The 19,808-nt window shown below is 47.9% G+C and overlaps 1 protein-coding gene across 1 annotated transcript in view; it reads left to right on the forward strand.

Moving 5' to 3' along the window:
* Positions 1 to 16,006, forward strand: part of NID1 (nidogen 1) — an 87,637-nt gene extending 71,631 nt beyond the window's left edge. The window contains exons 13-20 of the mRNA XM_006895377.1: positions 1,012 to 1,236; positions 1,775 to 1,947; positions 5,011 to 5,137; positions 10,749 to 10,920; positions 12,295 to 12,452; positions 13,687 to 13,810; positions 14,518 to 14,630; positions 15,885 to 16,006. Of these exons, the coding sequence (XP_006895439.1) occupies positions 1,012 to 1,236; positions 1,775 to 1,947; positions 5,011 to 5,137; positions 10,749 to 10,920; positions 12,295 to 12,452; positions 13,687 to 13,810; positions 14,518 to 14,630; positions 15,885 to 16,006 (1,214 nt within the window). The remainder of the gene's footprint in view (positions 1 to 1,011; positions 1,237 to 1,774; positions 1,948 to 5,010; positions 5,138 to 10,748; positions 10,921 to 12,294; positions 12,453 to 13,686; positions 13,811 to 14,517; positions 14,631 to 15,884) is intronic.
* The last annotated feature ends 3,802 nt before the right edge of the window (positions 16,007 to 19,808 follow it).

Here is a 19,808-nt window from a genome sequence, read left to right on the forward strand (position 1 = left end):
GATAGGGCTGGGTTCAGAGCTGTTGTACATAGGGTTGCTGTGAGTTGCAGGTGACTCGATGGCACATAACTACAACATTGCTGCTGAGCTGCAACTGATTCATAGCTGACCCTCCAGAGGTTTCCAAGGCTATAAATTGCGTGAGAGAAGATTGCTTGTCTTTCTCTGGAGGAATAACTGGTGGATCTGAATTACCAGGGAGGTGCAGCCTCTGAGTTAATTTTGTTTGAGCCCATACACAATTCTGGGGCATGCTACAACTTAGATGCATACTGAAGACCCTGTGTCAGGTGAAGCAAGACACAATGACAAATGCTGTGTGATCCCACCTATATGAAACATCTACAATGGGCAAATGCATAGAAACCAAAGTTGGATAGTGGATAGCATAGTGGATAATTGGATAGCGTCGCTGTTGCTGTATACGGTCAGCTGGGAACTGACTTCTATCAGGAACCCCAGCCCCCCGTGGGCTTGCAGATGCAGTACATCACAGAGAAGAAGGTTCCCCACTTTTCTTCCTTGGAGCAGTTGCTGGATTTGAAATGCATGCCTTCAGGTTGGCAGCACAACTCCTTACCACTAAGTCACCAGGGCTCCCTGCTTACCATGGGGGAGTGGTTATTGCTTCCAAGGCCCAGGGACCTGTGGGTGGGCTCCTCGCTACCAGCTGTGCAGGAGAACTGCATCATTGGTTTCTCAAGGCCTCCACCCTTCCAAGGTTCTCCTGGGGAAGAGTCAAACCACCAGGCCTTCTGCTAGTAGTCAGCATGCTTAACCCTTTGTGTCACCCCGGAACCCCAGGGTTCTTAAAAATTATGCAGAAAGTGGGGGATGGATCATGGTAACAGTTGCACATCCATTGCATGTTGTCAACACCACTGACTCCTGCATGTCACCATGCTGGAAGGAGCAAATGCTTTGCTGTAAGGGGATGCCCTCTTGGTTCTGACTGCACGGTACCATAGATGTGTCCTTGGTGACCCTGTTTTGTTACCTCTTTAACAAAAGCAGAGAAAACCAGGTGCCAGCATGAGCGGGAACACATCCTTGGGGCTGCGGGCGCCACGGACCCACAGCGGCCTCTGCCTCCTGGGCTTTTCGTCCCTGAATGTGACCAACACGGGCACTATGTGCCCACCCAGTGCCATGGGAGCACTGGCCACTGCTGGTGTGTGGACGGGGACGGCCGGGAGATCGAGGGCACCAGGACACGGCCAGGCATGCGGCCCCCATGTAAGTACTGGGTGGACAGCCGTGCACCCTTCACTGAGACCTTGTGGGGTCCTGTTCTGTGCTGCACCCCATCTCACTTCCTCCTCCTCCCTCCATTCCTTTCTTCTCATCCCACCTGCACCACCTCTTGCCCATTCTATTCAGCATTGGGCTCTGTGTCAAAACCCGTGGAGTGGCCACTGACAGCAGGGTGGGGGCCTGTCTGTGTCCAGAATCAGCCCAACAGGGGAAGCAAGGCTTCACTGTGGGGTTGCTACAGGGGGTGTGGGAGCCTGGAACCTGAGCTTAGAGCCTCCCTTCTTGGGTGTCCGTCCCTCAGCACTAGTCCTCTTCCCACATGTCCGTCCCTCAACACTTGTCCCCTTCCCACGTGTCTGTCCCTCAACACTTGTCCCCTTCCCACGTGTCCACCTCTCAGCACTTGTCCCCTTCCCACGTGTCCATGGCCCTTTAGCTTCAGAGGCCACCCACTTTGATGTGCTCCCTCTGGTGCCCCTGCCGCCCTGGGGCCCTGTTCACCAGTGTCTCCTGTCTGCAGGTCTCAGTACAGTAGCACCCCCGACGCACCACGGACCAGCACTTCCCACCGCTGTGATCCCCCTGCCACCTGGGACCCACTTACTCTTTGCGCAGACGGGGAAGATCGAGCACCTTCCCTTGGAGGGGACTTCCATGAAGAAGGCTGAGGCCAAGGCGCTGCTTCACGCCCCGGTGGGTGTAGGGTGATGTGGGCACCATAGTGGTGGGCACTGCTCCAACACAGTGACAGGCCAGGGCTGGGAGTGGTGGCCAGGGCTGGGCGTGGTGGCCAGGGGCTCTCATGGCCTGTAACCCGGTCTACTTCTAACATCCACCAAGGCTCCCAGTGAGGTGGAAACAATGACACTCTGACCCTGGGTGGGCTTCAGGGGTCTCTGTTTTCCTGTGGCACTTGCTAGGTTTATGCTCCATCCTGCTCAGAGAAGAGGGGCTTGTCTTTCAGTCACAGACCCTCATGTCTGAGGCACTAACAGACTCTGGATTACCATCTCTTGAAAGCGTCAGACATCCATTTAGTGACATCCATTAGGTGAAGGCAGGACACTTTTGAAAGCTCTTCTGCTTCCACTGTGTTTCTGACCTCCTGTTGGGATCCAGGACTCAGAGCCATGGAGCTTCCAGAGGGCAGGACGGGCTTAAAGGTGATGGAGCAGCGGGTGGGGGACCCAGAGACAGAGCAGGAAGGAGTGAGGGGAAGTGCTGCCCTTCTAAGTGAGGACTCAAACACGTTGCTGTGGAGTCAGAACCGACTCATAGCTGACCCTCCATCCGGTTTTCCAAGGCTTTGAGTTGCACAGGAGGAGAGTGCCCGTCTTTCTTCTGTGGAGCAGCTGGCAGATTCAAACCACTAGAGAAGCACAGGCTTTGGGCTGGCAGCACTTAGATGCATCCTGGAAACATTGTGCTGAGTGGAACAGAACACAAAGGACAAATACTGAATAAAATACATACACAAATATACACGAGCTGTGCAACAAAGTTAGTTTAAAAAATAAGGTGCATGTGCCCCCAGCCCTGGTATTTTCAGTCACTTTCTATGCATCGGAAAGTTGGACAATGAGTAAGGATGACAGAGGCAGGTTGGTGCCTCTGAGTTGTGGTGTTGAAACAAGAGCATTGACTACTCCATGGATTACTAAAAGGACAAGCAGATACATGCTGCCTGGAGGCGAGAATTGGGACTTTTATACTTTGGGTACGTTGCTAGGAGAGGCTATTCCTTGGAAAAGTACATCGTTCTTGGAAAGATGAGGAGTCAGAGAAAGAGAGGCAGACCCTCAACCAGGTGATTGACACAGTGATGCCTACGATGGGCTTGAGTGTGTCAGAGACAATGAGGATGGTGCAGGATAGGACAGGGTTCAGCTTGGTTGTTCATAGGGTCACTCTAAATGGTACTCGACTCAATGGCACTTAACAACACGACAACAGCATGACTAGGGAAGAAGAACCAGGAGTGGAGCATGCCCTCCAGTTGGTCATTCTCGACCAAACAACCTTCTAGACTCAAGAGAGAGAGAGGGAGCTGTAACATGGGAAGTGGTGTAAGACAATGGCAACAAGTGTGACAGAGAAGCGAACAGCCACATGGGCCAGTGTGGGGGCTTCCCCACCTACGGAGCAAGGCAGGGACCAGGCTGAGAGGCAGCGTGAGGGCCCAGACGGATCCTGCACCACAGGCCCAGAGGTCGTAGAGTGCTGTCCTGCACTGGAGAGGGATACGTTACCTCCCTGCTTCTCGAGTCTTGTCTCATGTTTAACCTTCACTTTCCTAATACACCTGGTAACCAGGAAGTAAAGAAATAACGAACATTTATAGCTTAGCAGTAAACCTAACAATTGATTGCATGACCTATCTGTTCATTTATTTCTTTAATTCCTTTCTGCAGCATTTTGTAATATTTAGAGATCTTTCATGATTACTGTATTTTTTCCAAGTATCTTGTTTCTTAATTCTACTGCAAGCACTATTGTTTGTTAAATTTATTTTCTTTTGTAACTAGTACAGGACGCAGTTGGAATCCCCCAGCTGCTCTGAGAGGGCAGTCTCCTCCCGCTATTGCCTCAGAAAACCTGCTTGGGGGGTCAGCTGTGGGTCAGTTTCAACTCACAGCACACAACAACAATACAAATAAAATTATATATTGGCTTACATCCAACAACCGTGCTACATCTAGTTATTAACTATAATAGATTTGTAGATTGTCTAGTTGTTGTTATGTGCCGTCAAGTCACCTGTGACTCACAGTAACCCTATGTACAACAGCTCTGAACCCTGCTCTATTCTGTGCCAGTCTTAGTGTCTCTGCCCCCATTACCCCAGTCACTGAGCCAATCCATCTCATCCAGGGTCTTCTTATCCTATGCTGTCCCTCCACCCTCCCAAGCATAATATCCCTCCTTGCAGCATGACCAAAGTATGTCCGACGAAGCCTCAGAATCCTTGCCTCCAAGGCACAGCCCGCCTTCAAGACGAACTTGTTTGCTCTGCTAGCAGTCCATGGTATATTCAATACTCTTCCCCAGCACCACAACTCAAAGGCATCAACTCTCCTTCTATCATCCCTAGTCACTGTCCAGCTCTCTGATACTTAGCAAGTAATTGTGAAGACCACAGCCTGCAACTGTCTAGTAGCAATCATTATTCTAGTAAGAGTACGCTTTCTCCTTTCCATCTGTATGTCTTTTACTTCTTTGTTGGGTATCTTTCTGTGTGTAGGCAGAAGTTTTAGAGTAGTGTAAAAAAAAAGTACTAGATGTAAAAAAGTCATTACATTGGACTTCCTAAAAATGAAAACCTTTTGTTCTTTAAAAACACTATTGTTGTTGTTGTGTACCATTGAGTGAGAACCGACCCATAGCTGACTTTCCGGTGGGTTTTCAGGGGCAGCTAATTGCACCAGAGGAGATTGTCCATCTGTCTCCCACAGAACAGCTGGTAGAGTCAAACTTCGTGCCTTCGGGTAGCTCAGCTTCTTACCACGAGGCCACTAGAGCATATCTGGAAACATACACATGTGCATATATATGACATTCTAAATATATATGTGGAAAATATTTTTCTCTTAATACATAGAGGGCTCCCACAACTCAGTGGTTAGCATTCTAAAATGGGCAAAGACACCTCCTAAGAACTCAATATGCACGCCAGTACGTGAAGAGATTGCCACCATCATCAGTTACTCAGTGTTTGTGGGTGACCATTCTCTCCACTGGTCTGGTCTTCATTTACAGGATAAAGTGATAATTGGTCTTGCCTTCGACTGTGTGGACAAGATGGTTTACTGGACAGACATCAGTGGACCTTCCATTGGGAGAGCCAGCCTGAGTGGCGGAGAGCCGGCCACCATCATTCGACAAGGTGGGAAAGCTAAAATCACTCTTTGCTCAGGTTTCACTTCTAGCAGCCAAAGTGGCTTTTTGAAGCAGGTGGCGGTGGGCGTGCTTGTGGCTTACAGGGCATGGAAGCTAGAGATGGACCCCTGGTATTTTGCCTCAAGACATTACGCTTTCCAGCCCCCTCTGAAGAGTCATCTGAGGGCGCTGGAGATTGTTGTGTCCCTAATTAGAATAAAATTAAAGTTCTTGTGGGCTCAAGCATATCAGACATCATAAAGGTGCAGGATAGGACATGGTTCAAATATTTTTTTTCACAAGGACTCTATGAGCCATAGTCAATTCATTGACACCTGGCAATGACATCAAGTGCTCACACCTTTCTCAGAAAGCTTATGTCCTTTTAATGAACATTCAAGGTCAAATGCACCATCCAGCATTGTGTTAATTGTAATGACTGCCGATAGAGCATTTCCCACATCAACATTTTTACTCTTAGGGTTCAGCTCCATCAGCATCATTCACCGGGTGCTGTAGCCATCAGCACTGCTTCCACATACGTCTACACCCTTGACAGAAGCTGGCACCCTTAGTCTAGTCTTGGCTTGCATTTCCCCCTCTGGCTGCTGACCCTCGACATGATCCCCACAGAATCTAATGCATACTGGGCTCTGCTGCCATTTTCCCAAGGGCAATAGGCACATGAACCAAAGCTAGGAAGGTCCCAAGCCTGTTGAATTCTGTGTTGGAACTGCTCAGAGCTTTGAATCCAGTGCCCACTCCTCTGGAGGAAGGCAGGCAGTCTCCTCCCACTGAGATTTGCACCATCAGGAACCTTGTGGAGGGTTGCTGTGAGACACAGTTCGCTCATTAGCAGTGAATTCAACTGGTTTTTCATTTAGTTTATACTTCAGTTTGTTTTCAGGTTAAAGGGTTTTCTTTCAGATTGCCTCCCTCCTCGGCCCCACTCTTGGCACCTACTCATATTGCTCATGCCAGATTTCAACAGATCAGCTTGAACTTTTGAACACATTTCTTAACTGTCTGTTGCATTATGGATGATAAAGTACATTGTCATTTCATCACAGCCTACCCCTCAGCATTTACTCTTCATTTCTTAACCTAATGATCCCAATTTCACAAAGGACTCTATGGATCACTTTGAGGTCTACCTTCAGCACATCAAGACTGTTTTGTGTGGGTCCATTACATTTAGAGTGAAGACCATTACAACAAAATTCCAGAGACCCTTAAAACTTTCCCTGTGTCAGAAAAGTTGAGCATTGGACGTTACTTAAGCAAATGACTCATCAGCTGTTTTGGGAATATTTTCCCTCAAAAACTATTTCAACTTTCATACTGGTGATGTTTGTATGAATATCCCAAACCAAGAAATATCTTCTAAACAGGCGCTCCATTGTATTTCTATTTTCTTTGCTTGAACGGAGCTTGTCCACTTTCCAAGTTACTAGTTCTAAACAATTAATATTCCAGAAGGCTCTCTGTGCTTTGGGAGAGCCTGGGGACATTTTCTCTTCCTTAACTGTACTAGGGAAATCCTCAGGGATTAGGCTGAGGTTTAATTCAGTATGCCTGGCTCTGGACACTGGCCCTGGATTCTTTTCTGAAAGCTGATGCTTGTTTAAATAAATTGTACTTGTTTTTGTGCTTTAAGAAACTGATGTTTGAAATTGCCCTTTGCATTTCTGGTGTCTCTGTTAGGAATGCTGCCCCTATTATCTGTCCTTTAATTTTAAAGCCCAGTGGAAGAAGGGTGTAGGTCATCAGATGCTATTTCCTGTTGCTTGGAGAGCTGATTATCATCCAAGAAAGCTTTATGCACAAAGAAAAACATCCAAGCCCAAGCCTGCTCACTACACAAAGAGAGAGAGTTGAATCCAAGTGTGATCTTGCAGAAGAAAGATGACTGGTTGGGTTTTTTTGTGTTTTGTTTTGTTTTTCTTTTTTAAAGAGAGGAGGCAGTAGGTTGTGGCTGGCTGTAGGAGTGAGTGGGGATGGGCAGTGGGTGTCATTCCATCTGCTTTAGCTCTTACATACTGACTGAATTTTGGCCTTCCCTTGGAGCAAAGCCACCACGAATTGGTTTTTGGTTTGGTTTTATTTTTCCACAAATGTCTTCCCCGCCCCCATTCATTCACTGTTGCACTTTTCTCCCCTCGCAACCCCTCCCCCCCAGTACACTCCCCTCTTGGAAAAGTAAAAGACAAATTCTTTCATTGTTTTACAATTCCTCCACCCAGGGCCACTCCACTATGCAGCCTTCACTCAAGACTCCTGTCATGACAAAAATACCTAATCACTTAATCCTCTTAAACAGTTTTCTCCCTCATCTGTTTCAATGCAGTATACATTATTGAACCCATCATTCTCAGTCTCCCCCAACCCCAGTATCAGTCCTGTTTTAAAGCAGTGGCACTATGCATTATTTGTCCTTTTGTGACTGAGATACTTCACTCAGCATAATGTCCTCCAGAGTCACCCATTTTGAATAATATTGCATGAGTTCCTTGTTTTTCAATGCAGCATAGTATTCCATTGTGTGAATATACCATTCATCTGTTGATGGGCACTTACGTTGTTTCCAACTCCTTACTATTGTGAACAAAGCTGCAATAAACATGCATGTACATACGAATTGTTTTTAACAAGTATCATATACGCTCCCTCCCTTCGACATTAGCTGTGCAGGATGCATCATCTTGCCAGTGTGTCCTTCCTGTGATGGCACAGTAGAGATTTTTTAGGCTTTTCTTTACATCTCTGGTCCTACAGAAATATTTTCTGGTTACTTGGGGCCTTGTGACTCTTGGGTTTTGAATCTGGACAGGGCTGGTTTTTTTTGTTTTTTTTTAAATTTTTTAAAATTTTATTATTTTTGTGTGAGTGTACCGTCAAATCAGATCTGACTGGTACAGGAGGAGATTGTCCCTCCTTACCCGGCAGAGCATCTGGTGGATTCGAACCGTTCGCCTCTGGGATTGTAGTTGCAGCTCCTTGCCACTAGGCCACCAGAGCTCCCCCGACAGGGCTGTTTTTCATGAGATGATGTGGCCTCATGACTGGGGTTTGCTCACAAGTCTGGTCGGGGCCTCTCATGTGGACTGCTGAGACCCCTCTTTTCTGCTCTTTTCTGCCAGGGCGCATGTTCTGAGCAACCACACAGGATGCATGCATTGCAAACACACGCCTGGAGGATTTGTTCTGGTTTGACTGCAGAGACTCAGAAAGCTGATGGAGTATCCGTGCTTGGTCCTCCTGCCCCCTTGTGTCTAGATGTGTAGGGAATAGTTAGTTCTTCTAAGTTGCTGCTTTGGTTTTGAATACTGAAGACATTGTTCGGCTCCTGTTTCTGTGTCTTAGTTTCTGCAGTTGGGGCTTCAATTAGGCAGGGCACCTACACATCTCACCCCACAGCTGTGATTCTGTTGGGGTCCACTGAGCGCTGCACAAAGGGGACCAAGGGTTCGAATCACTCGTCTTTTGATGAAAACACACAGTATTGGGGTGATGTTCACATGCCCTCGACTCCTTTCTGATCCAGCTTCAGTCTTTGCTGCTGCCCCCTTCCACGAGGCTCCAGCCACACCCAGTGACCTGCAGTTCTCTGATCAAGAGAGGAGAGACTCCTTAGTGACAATACAAATGGTCCCTTTAAAAACAAATTTATATTGGTTTACATTAAAAAATTCGTATACATTGTATTTCACACTTTCCTTCATTCACATTATGTTTCATACAGTCATTCCCATACAGTGTGGGGTTTTTTGGTTTGTTTTTCCCTCCCCTTTATTATTATTATTAATGAAAATTTACAGACTTTGGATTTCTGTTCATTCATTGTTGCCCTTTTCTCCCTGCCCACCCCTCTCCCCAGATCACTCTTCTCTTTGAAAAATAAAAGAAAAAATTCTTTGTTGTTACACAATCCCTCCCCCCAAGTCCACTCCATTATGCAGCCATTGTTCTGGACTCCTGACATTGTGTTTTATAAAATTAATCACCATTTATCCATGCCCACCATTGCCCGATCTTTTCAGCTCCCTGCTGGATCTTTCCTATTTCCTTTACCCCTTCCCTCTCCCCATCAAACTGTGCAACCCTGTGATTTCCCCTCTGCCAACCCTCACCCCTCTGCTCCCACCTCTTTTCCCCTCCAGCCCCCCAGACATGCTTTACTGTTATCCTTCTATTTTTACAATAATGGTCTTATACAATCTCTATCCTTATGAGACTGAGTTAGTTCACTCAGCGTAAAGCTCTCCAGTCTCTCCTGGGTTATCACATATCATTTTTCACATATTGGATTTTCCCCACATACAAGTAGCTTATTTATTCCACCAATCTGCACATTTGTTACAATGATTGCAGTGAGGTTGTAGAGGTTTAAACAGTTTGCAGAATAAACTGTCAGCATCTTAAACAAAATAGAATGTGCTAAAAAAATGGACTATGCTACTCGCAGGCTCAAGTGTCCATATGTTGTTTAAGTGTCGCTGTAAGTGATACACAACGCTTGCTGTTAACCATTTCCCAGTGTGCAGTTTAGCGCGCTGATTCCATGAATCCCATGACTCGGGCCCCCATCAGCACGTCCCTTCCCCAGCATTTTCATCATCCCAGACAGAAACTCTTGTCCTGTGTGCAACACCCCAAATCCATGCCACCCTTACCTCTAGGAGAGCCTACCCGTCTACCTTGGTCTTTACTGCAAATGGTCATTTTAAATATGTATTTATTAGCACTCAAGAAGCCACCACAATCCTGAGTCTCCGACCATGTCAGGCGGGTCCTGAAAGTTTACAGTGAATCTGCTCACTCTCAGGCACTCACTTACTTTAGGAGATAAACACTTTGAAAGTAAATGTTTATGACTTGGGAAAGGTCTCTGGGGCACTGTTGATGGTTGCTGCGTGGCTTTTGCTCTACTCCTTATTCCTGTACAGAGGAATGGCAAGTTGGCTGGGACTCTTCGAGTATCTGCTTCCCTGAAACCCTCTTCCCTTTCTTTTCAATAATTAAGGAATAAGAGCTGTTTTGACCACGTCTCTCAGTGCTTCTGCTTTCCTACAGGATGACCCTGAAGTGTGTTCACGTGTCCTAATTTCCCTGTTGCCTCTTTCCCCGCCTCATGTCCCTGTAAAACCACCAACAGTTCAGCTTGGGCTCCGTCGGGTCTTCCTGGAGACCTGCTCATTACACAACCGACTTCCGTTGATCCTTCACTCATTCCTCTCCCTGTGCCCTACCTGGCTCCAGTGTCCCAGGGAGCCCTGAACTCTGCCGTGTGATTGGCCAGGGCCATGGTTCAGCCTTCTCCGTGGTCCTTGTGCCCAGCATGGGTGTCATGCCAAGTGACCTCAGAAACATTGTTGAACTTGGTGTCATGAGTGTTGCTTATCCTCACAGCAACACACGTTCTACTCGCACTTGGTTTCTTCAAGTGGAGAGATTAGAAGGCAGGTGAAGTGAAGGGTCTGGTCTGGACAGCATTCCATTCTGTTGTTTGTGGGGGGTGCATGAGTCAGGTCCAACCCACCAGAGCATAGCAACCCCAGAGTAGGGAGATATCACCGCACCTGCTTCAAATCATCAGGACGATTCTGTGTTTGTTCTAGACCTTGGAAGCCCAGAAGGCATTGCCCTGGACCATCTCGGCCGCAACATCTTCTGGACGGATTCCCACCTGGACCGCATCGAGGTGGCGAAGCTGGATGGCAGCCAGCGCCGGGTGCTGTTCGAGACGGACCTGGTGAACCCCCGGGGCATCGTAACGGACCCCGTGAGAGGGTATCTGTCTTTGCAGGACACATGTGGGCCTCTAGTCTGTTTCCTTCTGCTCTGTGGCGTGGCCTCGGATGCCAGGCTCTAATGCCAGCATCTCTGTGAAATGAATTGGTACAGGCTGTCACTGGGGACTCATGGGTCTCTGCTGTGAGGATCTCATGACAAGACCCTGCTGTCATCTCTCTGACATACTGTGAATGTGTTACCCTATTCCATGACCAATCTTTCCATATGGTGACAGGTGAAAACTGGGGCTATGTTTCCTATGGGTTGGATGTGCACAAACATGGCAGCTCTATCAATGCTGCAAGCATACCTGGGTAACATGGATGGACCCCACAGCCTCGTCCCTCGGTGAATCCAGTGGAGGAGACCTCAGAGACCTCTGGCTGTGGCTTCTGGCTGCATGCTAGCGGTCTCCACACTCCTTATTCATACTGCAGGCTGTTAGTAACACACCACTCTATCAGCCCTCAGCCCTTGCAGGGTCCCTTTTGAGATCACATTTTTCATTCTCTCCCTCGTGGCCCCCACCTATCTGTGCCTTAGCCCCTGGGTCTGAGGTGGCCTCATACCTTTTATCTACCCGTATGTTCAAACACAGACTCATTGCTTTCAAATCAGAACCGACTCAAAGCTGACCCTCTAGCGGGTTATGAGAAGCTATCAAATGTGAAGCAGGAGATTCTCCTGAGGAGCAAATCGTGGATTCAAACCCCCCGCCTTTGGTTTACCAGTGCAAGTCCTTACCCACCAGGCCACCAGAACTCCCTTCCCATATGTGCAGGGGAATTGAATTTGTTTATAACCCAGTGACCTAACTAGTGTCTTTGTAAATGAAAACGTTGCTTCCCATCTGTGTCCTTTCTAGCCATTGTCTGTTCTCTTCAGAGTGTTAAGTTATGGATGAAATCCATCCCAAAGTATGTATCTTTGAGTAGAATTTGTAGGTAAGTGAGAACTGGCACACACAGTTCCTAACTGTCATGCAGGAGAAGGCTGATGGCAGAGCCCACAGGGAGCAACACTATGGACCCACAGGCAGCACTTCTATGGTGGTTCAAGACCTACCCTAAGATGGGTAATTTCCTCCCGTGCAATTTATAACTTCAGAAATCCAATAAAGTGCTAGCTTTGAGTTTATTCCAACTCGACAACTATGAATTTTTGTGCAAATAAGGATCAGAGCCATGTCAGGGATTTAAAAATCAAACATCCACCAACGAAGGTGATTGTGATGAGGGATCTGCCGTGAGTAGTGGCTGGTTTGTTGCTCCAAGGACATGTGCACCTGGGGACTTCCTGTTTGAGCACTCTTGCTAACTTTCCCCTCCTGATTCTTAAGAATTTCTCTTCTCTTTTCCTCACCTTCTCCAGAAACCTTTATTGGACAGACTGGGACAGAGATAACCCCAAAATCGAAACTTCCTACATGGACGGCACCAACCGCAGGATCCTGGTAAAGGATGACCTGGGCTTGCCCAACGGCCTGGCTTTTGATGCCTTCTCGTCTCAGCTCTGCTGGGTGGATGCAGGTGACAGCCTATGGGTGGGAGCAGTGTCTCATTTCTAATCAATGCTGTGAGTAGCCCATGTCCGTCCAGAGACCTTGAACTTGGGAAAAGGGTGCGGCTTTTTTCCTGAGAGCATAAGCCCCAACTTTCTGACCTGAACATTTGGTTCGTCTTAGGCCTCTGAACTTGACTTTGTCTGGAGGATGTTTTGCTCTTGTGACACAGGTTCCAAATCCAGCCCAACTCCTGGTTGATTTTTTGTTGTTGTTGTTGTTGTTTATTTTAGCAACCTAGGAGTTAGAAATGGTTTTGTATTTTGAAATATTATTCTAAATGATCTTGCCTAAAATATATAGGGAGTGTTGTTGGCCAAGTGCATAGAAAGTTACACTGCCAATCTGAAGGCCAGCAGTTCAAATCCATCAGTGACTCGATGGGAGAAAGATGGGCCATCTCCTCCTGTGTGGTTCCAGCCTCTGAAAGCCCAGTGGAGGGTCAGCAGTCAGTTAGTTTTTAAAATGTATGCTATCTGGTCCTTTAAGGAAAAGCCTACGACCCTCTGCCCGAGTGTTTCCACATGAGGCCAGTGGTGCCTTGAAGCCAGTTAAGCAGCTTCCCATCTATAGTCCGGTGGCTCCCTCTTGTCACCAAAGGTTTAGGCAAGACCATGAGCTAAGGAAAGGGCCTCTGGTTACATGGCAAGCTACATGTCGGGCTGCCGACTGAAAGGTCAGTGGTACGAATCCCTCAGCTGCTCTGTGGGAGAAAGATGGACAGTCTCCTCCTGTAGAAATTCACAGCCTCAGAAATCTGAAGGAGGGACACCACCAACTGGATGCAACAGCAGTGGGTTTGGCTATTTCAGTGAGTTGACGCCCTGCCTTTATGCCTCAGCCTTGTCAGCTGGGCAGGTGAACCGCTGGTGGTGTTTGCAGAGCCATCCTTGGCGGCTCCCAGTTCAGGGAGGACTTGAGTGAGAACAGGGTGACCTGGGGAGGGGCCTGGCAAATGGCAGCAGCTTTGGGGAGGGGTACGTGAGGAGCAATTTTGGATCCTGGTCACTCCACCGTCAGAGTAGGCAGGAGGAGACAGATGGTGCTGACCGCTGAAAGGGTCCGGCGGTGGGCCTGTGTGTTGTGGAGGACCGCCACTGTGGCTGAATCTCTCCCTCCCTTGCCCTCGTTGCTCTTGTTCTTTTGGCACAAAGGGGCCGTTTCTTGCATCAACAATGGACACTTGTCTTGCCCCGCCACAGGCACCAAGCGGGTAGAGTGCGTGCGCCCTGGCCAGCCTGGCCGACGCATGGTACTGGAAGGGCTGCAGTACCCTTTCGCCGTGACCAGCTTCGGGAAGAACCTCTTCTACACGGACTGGAAGACGTACGTGGGCTGTGGGGCTGGGGCAGCCGGCTAGGCCTCGACCTCTCACCCCCTCTCTCTGAGAGGCTGGAGCCCTTCCATCTGGCCTCTTGGCCTGACCTTTGGCCCTCTACAGATTTGTCCCCTGGCCCTCCCCTTCTGGCTGTCAGTGGACAGGAGAGGGCAGTGGGGAAGGGAGGACAGGAACCTCTGAAGGATGGAGAATGGGAGAGGGGGGTGTCATTCACTCATCATCTGACCCTCCCAGCTGGGATTCAGGAGCCAGCCTGTCCAGTTGGGCTTCCTATGGATGCTCTTCTCATCCCAGGAGTGAGGACAAGGGTCCCTCAGCTCCTGGGCCCTCAGTGTTCCCCACCCCATCATTGTTCATAACCCTGTCTTAGCCACCCTCTTCCTTCCACAGCAAGAAATAAAGCAGTTGCCATGAGTGCATTCCAGCTCAGAGGGGTCAGCCAAGGGCATCCCCACAGGAAATAGGCTGCTCAGCCTGGAATTCAGATGGCAGGGCGAGCCCTCTGAGCTTTGTGCTTTTTAAGAAGCTAGAGAGATGAGTGGAAGCTGATGGGGTTCTGATGTGGGCCAGGGTGTAAACTGTAGGCTCACAGTTCAGGCAGAGTCGGGGTGCCTGTCTGTCGGCGGAGCTACAAGAGGGTGCCCAGTAGAGAAGAGGCCAGGCCATCAGCTCCGTTTCTCTGCCGGTGTTGTAGGAATTCCGTGATTGCCGTGGATCTCGCTGTTTCCAAAGAGACGGATGACTTCCACCCCCACAAACAGACGCGGCTGTACGGCATCACCACAGCGCTTTCGCAGTGCCCACAAGGTAACTAGCGGGCCCTTTCTCTATGGGGGCTGTGCCAACCCCACATTTCCCATTTGCACAGTGACAACCAAGGACCTCTCACCGCATAGCCGGGGTGGGGAGGGTGCATTCTCTCCTGTCAGGGACTTTCATTATCAAGTGGGTGAGTGGATTAAAAAAAGGAAGACAAGAACACAAAGTTTCTGATGTGAACAAGGGTGAGAAAAACTATTCAGTTGACCGGAGTCTAGAAGTATATTGTTGAATTGATGTTGTTTGCCATCAATTTGGAACTGACCCATAGCTGATTCTGCAGTGGGTTTTCAGAGGCAGTAAATCACATGGAGGAGATTGCCCATCCTTCTCCCATGGAGCAGAGAGAAGGACAGGCAATATCATTGAATAGGAGCCTTCTAGAATGGCAGGGTCTTTAAGATGCCATCCATTGCAAGCCTGCCTATAGCGCTTATCCAAGAAGGGGCCAGTCCTGGGAAAAGGCACCATGCTGGGAAGGGTAGAGGGTCAGAGAGCGAGGAAGACCCCCAATAAGCTGGATTGATGTGGTGACTGGCAGGATGGGCTCAAGCATTCTGAGCTCATGGAGCATTCTGAGCTCATGGGCATGGTGCAGAGTGGAGCAAGGTCAGATGTGTTCATAGGGCCGACTGGAAGGCACCTAACAACAACAACCACAACGAGCACGTCCTATGGCCTGCCCACATCCATCAGGGTTCTCAGGACTCTGTGATCATGAATTCACTTAATCTACAAGGAACCCCACCATGTAGGTATTGCAGCAATGCCCGTTTCATAGTAACGGAACAGGAGCACTGGCTGTTCAATCACGTGCCCAACACTGCGTAGCTCTTTGGCAGAGCGGGGGTAACGCCATGGCTCTCCAAGCCTCTCGCCGACCCACAGTTCTGACTGCCTGCCCTCTTCTCCCCATCCACTGTGAAGCCAAGATAGAGTGCTGTGCAAATGTCATCTCTGTGTCAGGAGCAGAGCTGGAAAGCCTGCCCTGAGGCTGGTTTAACAGCTTGGTGGCCGATCTGCCACCAGAGCCTTCATCCTGGGAATTGGCACGTTAGCCATAGGATGCAGTGGCAGGAAATGGACAGTAGTAGGTGGGTGTGATTACAGACATAAGAACAACATGGTGCTCTCATAGGTCTGGCCTCAGGGAGAGAGAAAGGTTAACAAGAGGCCTATCTCTTAGATGGTCATCTCGTCAAGTCTGAGGATAGGCTCATGAACCATTTTCTACTCTCTCAGGCCACAACTATTGCTCGGTGAACAACGGCGGCTGCACCCACCTGTGCTTGGCCACCCCTGGAAGCAGGACCTGCCGGTGCCCAGACAACACCCTAGGGGTTGACTGTATTGAGCGGAAATGAAGAAAATAACACTCTCCTAAGAAGTCATAGCAACACCCTACCTGAAAAGGCCCGGACTGAAAAGTGTCGTCTGGCTGTGAGTGACCACTAGGTCCAGGTCTAGCCTTGCCTGAGTCCTGACAACTTTCCCCGCATGGCAACCCAAAATCACACCCTGTACTTCTTCCCAGGAAAGCCTCTTCTCTTTAGTGAAGACAGACACCCTCCTGGCTCCAGTGAGAGTGGTTCTTAGTTCTCGGGACCCTCTGGAACTGTCTCAACCTTGGCCCCTCTGTTGAGTGGGATGTTGCTGGCCCTATGAGCTCGTCCTGCTCTGTTGGCCAGGGCCATCCTCGTGAGGATGAAGAGAGGAAGGAGTTGGCTCCCCCACACTTTGTCTCTTGGTGCACTAACGTCCTTCTTAGACTCACAGCTTTTCGCGCCTTGACCCTTTTCCCTCTTCATCCTGCCCAAGTCCCCACCACAGGTAGCTTGCTCTGCCTTTTAAGTAAAAAAAACCTTTCTGGGGTTTAGGGGCATTTCATGAATGACCCAGGCTGTGCCTCCCAGTTCAGAAGTTGTCATTTCAACAGTAACCATTAGCAGTCAAAGTGTTAGATCAGAGAAGAGCTCCATGCTTAGGAATTCCAGCATGGGGTCAGAAGTTTGAAGAGAGGAGCTGCTTTTTATGTGCCTTAAATTTCCCTGGAGACCGCCTCTTTGCCCCTTCTGTCCCAGAGCACCGGGCTGCAGCATCTGGCCTCTGCGGCAGCACAGCTCCACTGCAGGTGCCAGTGTTCTGAGCCAGGGACTGGGACTTGTACCCGGTGATGACCACAGTCTTCCTCACTCGTAGGAACCAGTTTATTTACCACAAACTTGTTTTCTCCAGCTTCCCAGGTCCTGACTGTCTCAGCCACCCATGTCCCTAGAACAGATGGACTGAGGTGACCGTGTAGGCTAATAGTCCCTCATCTTCTGTCATTCAGTTAAGGAACCATTGCCTCACTTCACATGCAAGTTTTTACTGCTAGAATACAACTCTCACCATATGAGTAGCTGACACGTTAGCTCTTTATCAGCTGCTTCCCAGAGTCCAGCTGGGTAGGAGGGGTTTATGTCAGTGAAGTATAGGCTATGAGTAGAGAAAACCCATAAGAAATATCACCGAGGAAGGGATTTAACCACAGCAGGAAGCAAAACCTTTCTGCAATCCCCAAAGGGAGATCTGGTGGCATAGTCCATTGGGAGGTGAGCTGCTAACCTGAAGGCCACTGGTTTGAATCCACCAGCTGCTCTGAGGCACAGAGCCAAGCCCTCTCCTCCCGAGTGGTTTACAGCCTCTGAAAACTTTCTGGATTTTAGCTGTGGTTCAGTTCCAACTTGATGACGACTTGAGTTTTTTAATTCCAAAAGGCAAACAGAATATTTTGCCAAGTAACACTCCTGCCTGAGCAGATGAAGGAATCTGGTCTTCTCCCTGGGAAAGGACTCTCCTCTTTTCTCTTCGAACCCTTCACTCCTGAGCCCCGCTCAGCAATTTGTCCCACATTGATCCTCAGCTGCTGCTTGTTGAGGCAGCCCCTTGAAGCTAAACTCCATTCATGATTAGAGTTTGTTCTAAAAGACAGATATTCTCAAGAATTTGGGAACATGTGGGTCTTTTTTATGTAGCTCAACCTATACTTTATGTATTTATCATTGCGTACCAAGCTCTCTATATCACATGCTCATCTAGTTTTGTATCATTTTTATACCTTTTTTATTCCTTTTAATAAGTTCACACTAAACTTTTTAAAATGATCAAGTCTTAAGCTGTGGAAACCATTGAAGGTGCTTATTAAATGTCTCTCCAGAATTATCAAGTATTGGATGATTCCTTGAGTTTATAGTTTTATGAGTTATTGGTACAGAAAAAAAATAAAAAACATTTTTGTTAAAAAAAAGTTTCTCTTTTATGAAGATGTTCAGTGGTGGGAGGCCGACTGACAAGGAAAAGACAGACATTTAGGCCTCTGAGGAGCTGATGTGACCGAGAGACCATTACCCCAATGTTAGAAAAGGTAAGGTCATTGCCATCAAGTCACAAGAGGCGCAGAGCTGACCTCCGGTGGGCTTTAGAAACTATAAATCATGCAGGAGGAGATTCCCTGTCTTTCTCCCTTGGAGTGGCTGGTGGATTTGAACTGCCTGCCTTTGGGTTGACTGCACAACTCCTTACCACTAGGCCACACACACCACTTCACAAGACTCATAAATAGGTAATGGCCTAGAAATGAATTAAATGATAGACTCAAAACCACCTTTTTAACATTGCTTTCCTTTTTTAAGGTGCTCTAGTGGTGTCTTGTGTCATTTGTTGACCTGCTGGTCCAAAGGTCGGGTGTTCAAATCCACCAGCTGCTCCATGGGAGAAAGATAAGGCAGTCTCGTCCTACAGGGATTTACAGCCTCAGAAACTCAATGGAAGGTTACAAGTCGTCAGACTCAACTCAAGGCTTGTAGTTGTTAGGTGTCATCTAGTCGACCACAACACATAGCGACCCTATATACCATCCTCAGTATCTCTGATATACTTGGGCCCATTATTACAGTCACTGTGCCAATCCATTTTGTTAGAGTCTGCCTCTCAGTCCATCTTGTTAAAGAGTCTGCCTCTTTTGCTGGCCGGACTCCACCTTTCCAGGCATGATGTCCTGTCCCAGGACTGGCCCCTCTTTGAGCAACATGTCCAACATAAGTGAGATGAAGTTTGACCTTCCTTACCTGTAAGGGGCTCTGTGATCACACTTTCTCCCAGATGTATTTGCATCTCTGTCAGTCCATGGAATATTCCCTATTCTTCTCCAACACTACAGTTCAAAGGCATCGATTCTTCTTCTGTCATCATTAGTCACTGTCCAACTTCCAGATACATAGCAAGTAACTGAAAATATTATGGCTTGAATCGGTGCATCTTAGTCTTTTTTTTAATTATAAAATTTTATTAATTTTAATGAACATCTACAGAGACTTTGGGTTTTCATTCATTCATTGTTTCACTATTTTCTCTACCCTCCTCTCCAGTTCATTCTTTTTTTTACCCCTCTTGGAAGTCTGTTTTAATTGTCCAGTTGCCACAGTGCTAGTCAAAGCCAGTTCTGATTAATCGCCTTTGTCAGTGTGCCCTTTGCCATTCCCTATCACTCCTCCCTGAGAGAGACTTCACCCTGATTCATAAGGAAAAGGGGATGGCTACTTCCTGCTGAAAAGGGATGCTGTAGGTTTCAGGGTGAAGATCTTCTCTCACTACTCTAAAGGGCCCCTTTGGCAATAGGAAACACATAGACTATTATGGAGATTGATTTTGGAATTTAGATGCACTGTTATCAGTTGTGCTTAGCCATACATGTTCATATCCTTGAAGATGTATCATGGAAGTGTTGCAGCCTAGAAGACCCCAATTTAACTAACAAGTTGAAAGTACATGGGTCAAAAATTAAAATGCAATAATAGTGGCACACATCAAGTTACAGAGGGAAGGTAGTTCTTACAATAAAAGGCCTGTTGACTAGCACTTTGTCTATTATAGTATAAAGGTTAGGAACCATAAGATGTAGAGGCTCAACTATGTCATTTATTGTTCTTAAGTCCTGGAGCAAATTCCATCTACCACTGGGTTGTTTTACAACTCAGAAGTCCGCATGCAAGGCAGAGATGAAGTAAGGAACTGCTTATGAGGTTTTCCATCAATTCCAACAACTAAGAAATAGTGAGAAGAGTTGGGACCTCAGAAGGCTTTTAGGACCAAATAGTAGGCTCTTATGTCCAGGAGAAAACGAAT

Source organism: Elephantulus edwardii, unplaced genomic scaffold (assembly GCF_000299155.1).
Source record: "Elephantulus edwardii isolate Elephantulus edwardi_28Jun2011 unplaced genomic scaffold, EleEdw1.0 scaffold00166, whole genome shotgun sequence".
Taxonomy (NCBI): domain Eukaryota; kingdom Metazoa; phylum Chordata; class Mammalia; order Macroscelidea; family Macroscelididae; genus Elephantulus; species Elephantulus edwardii.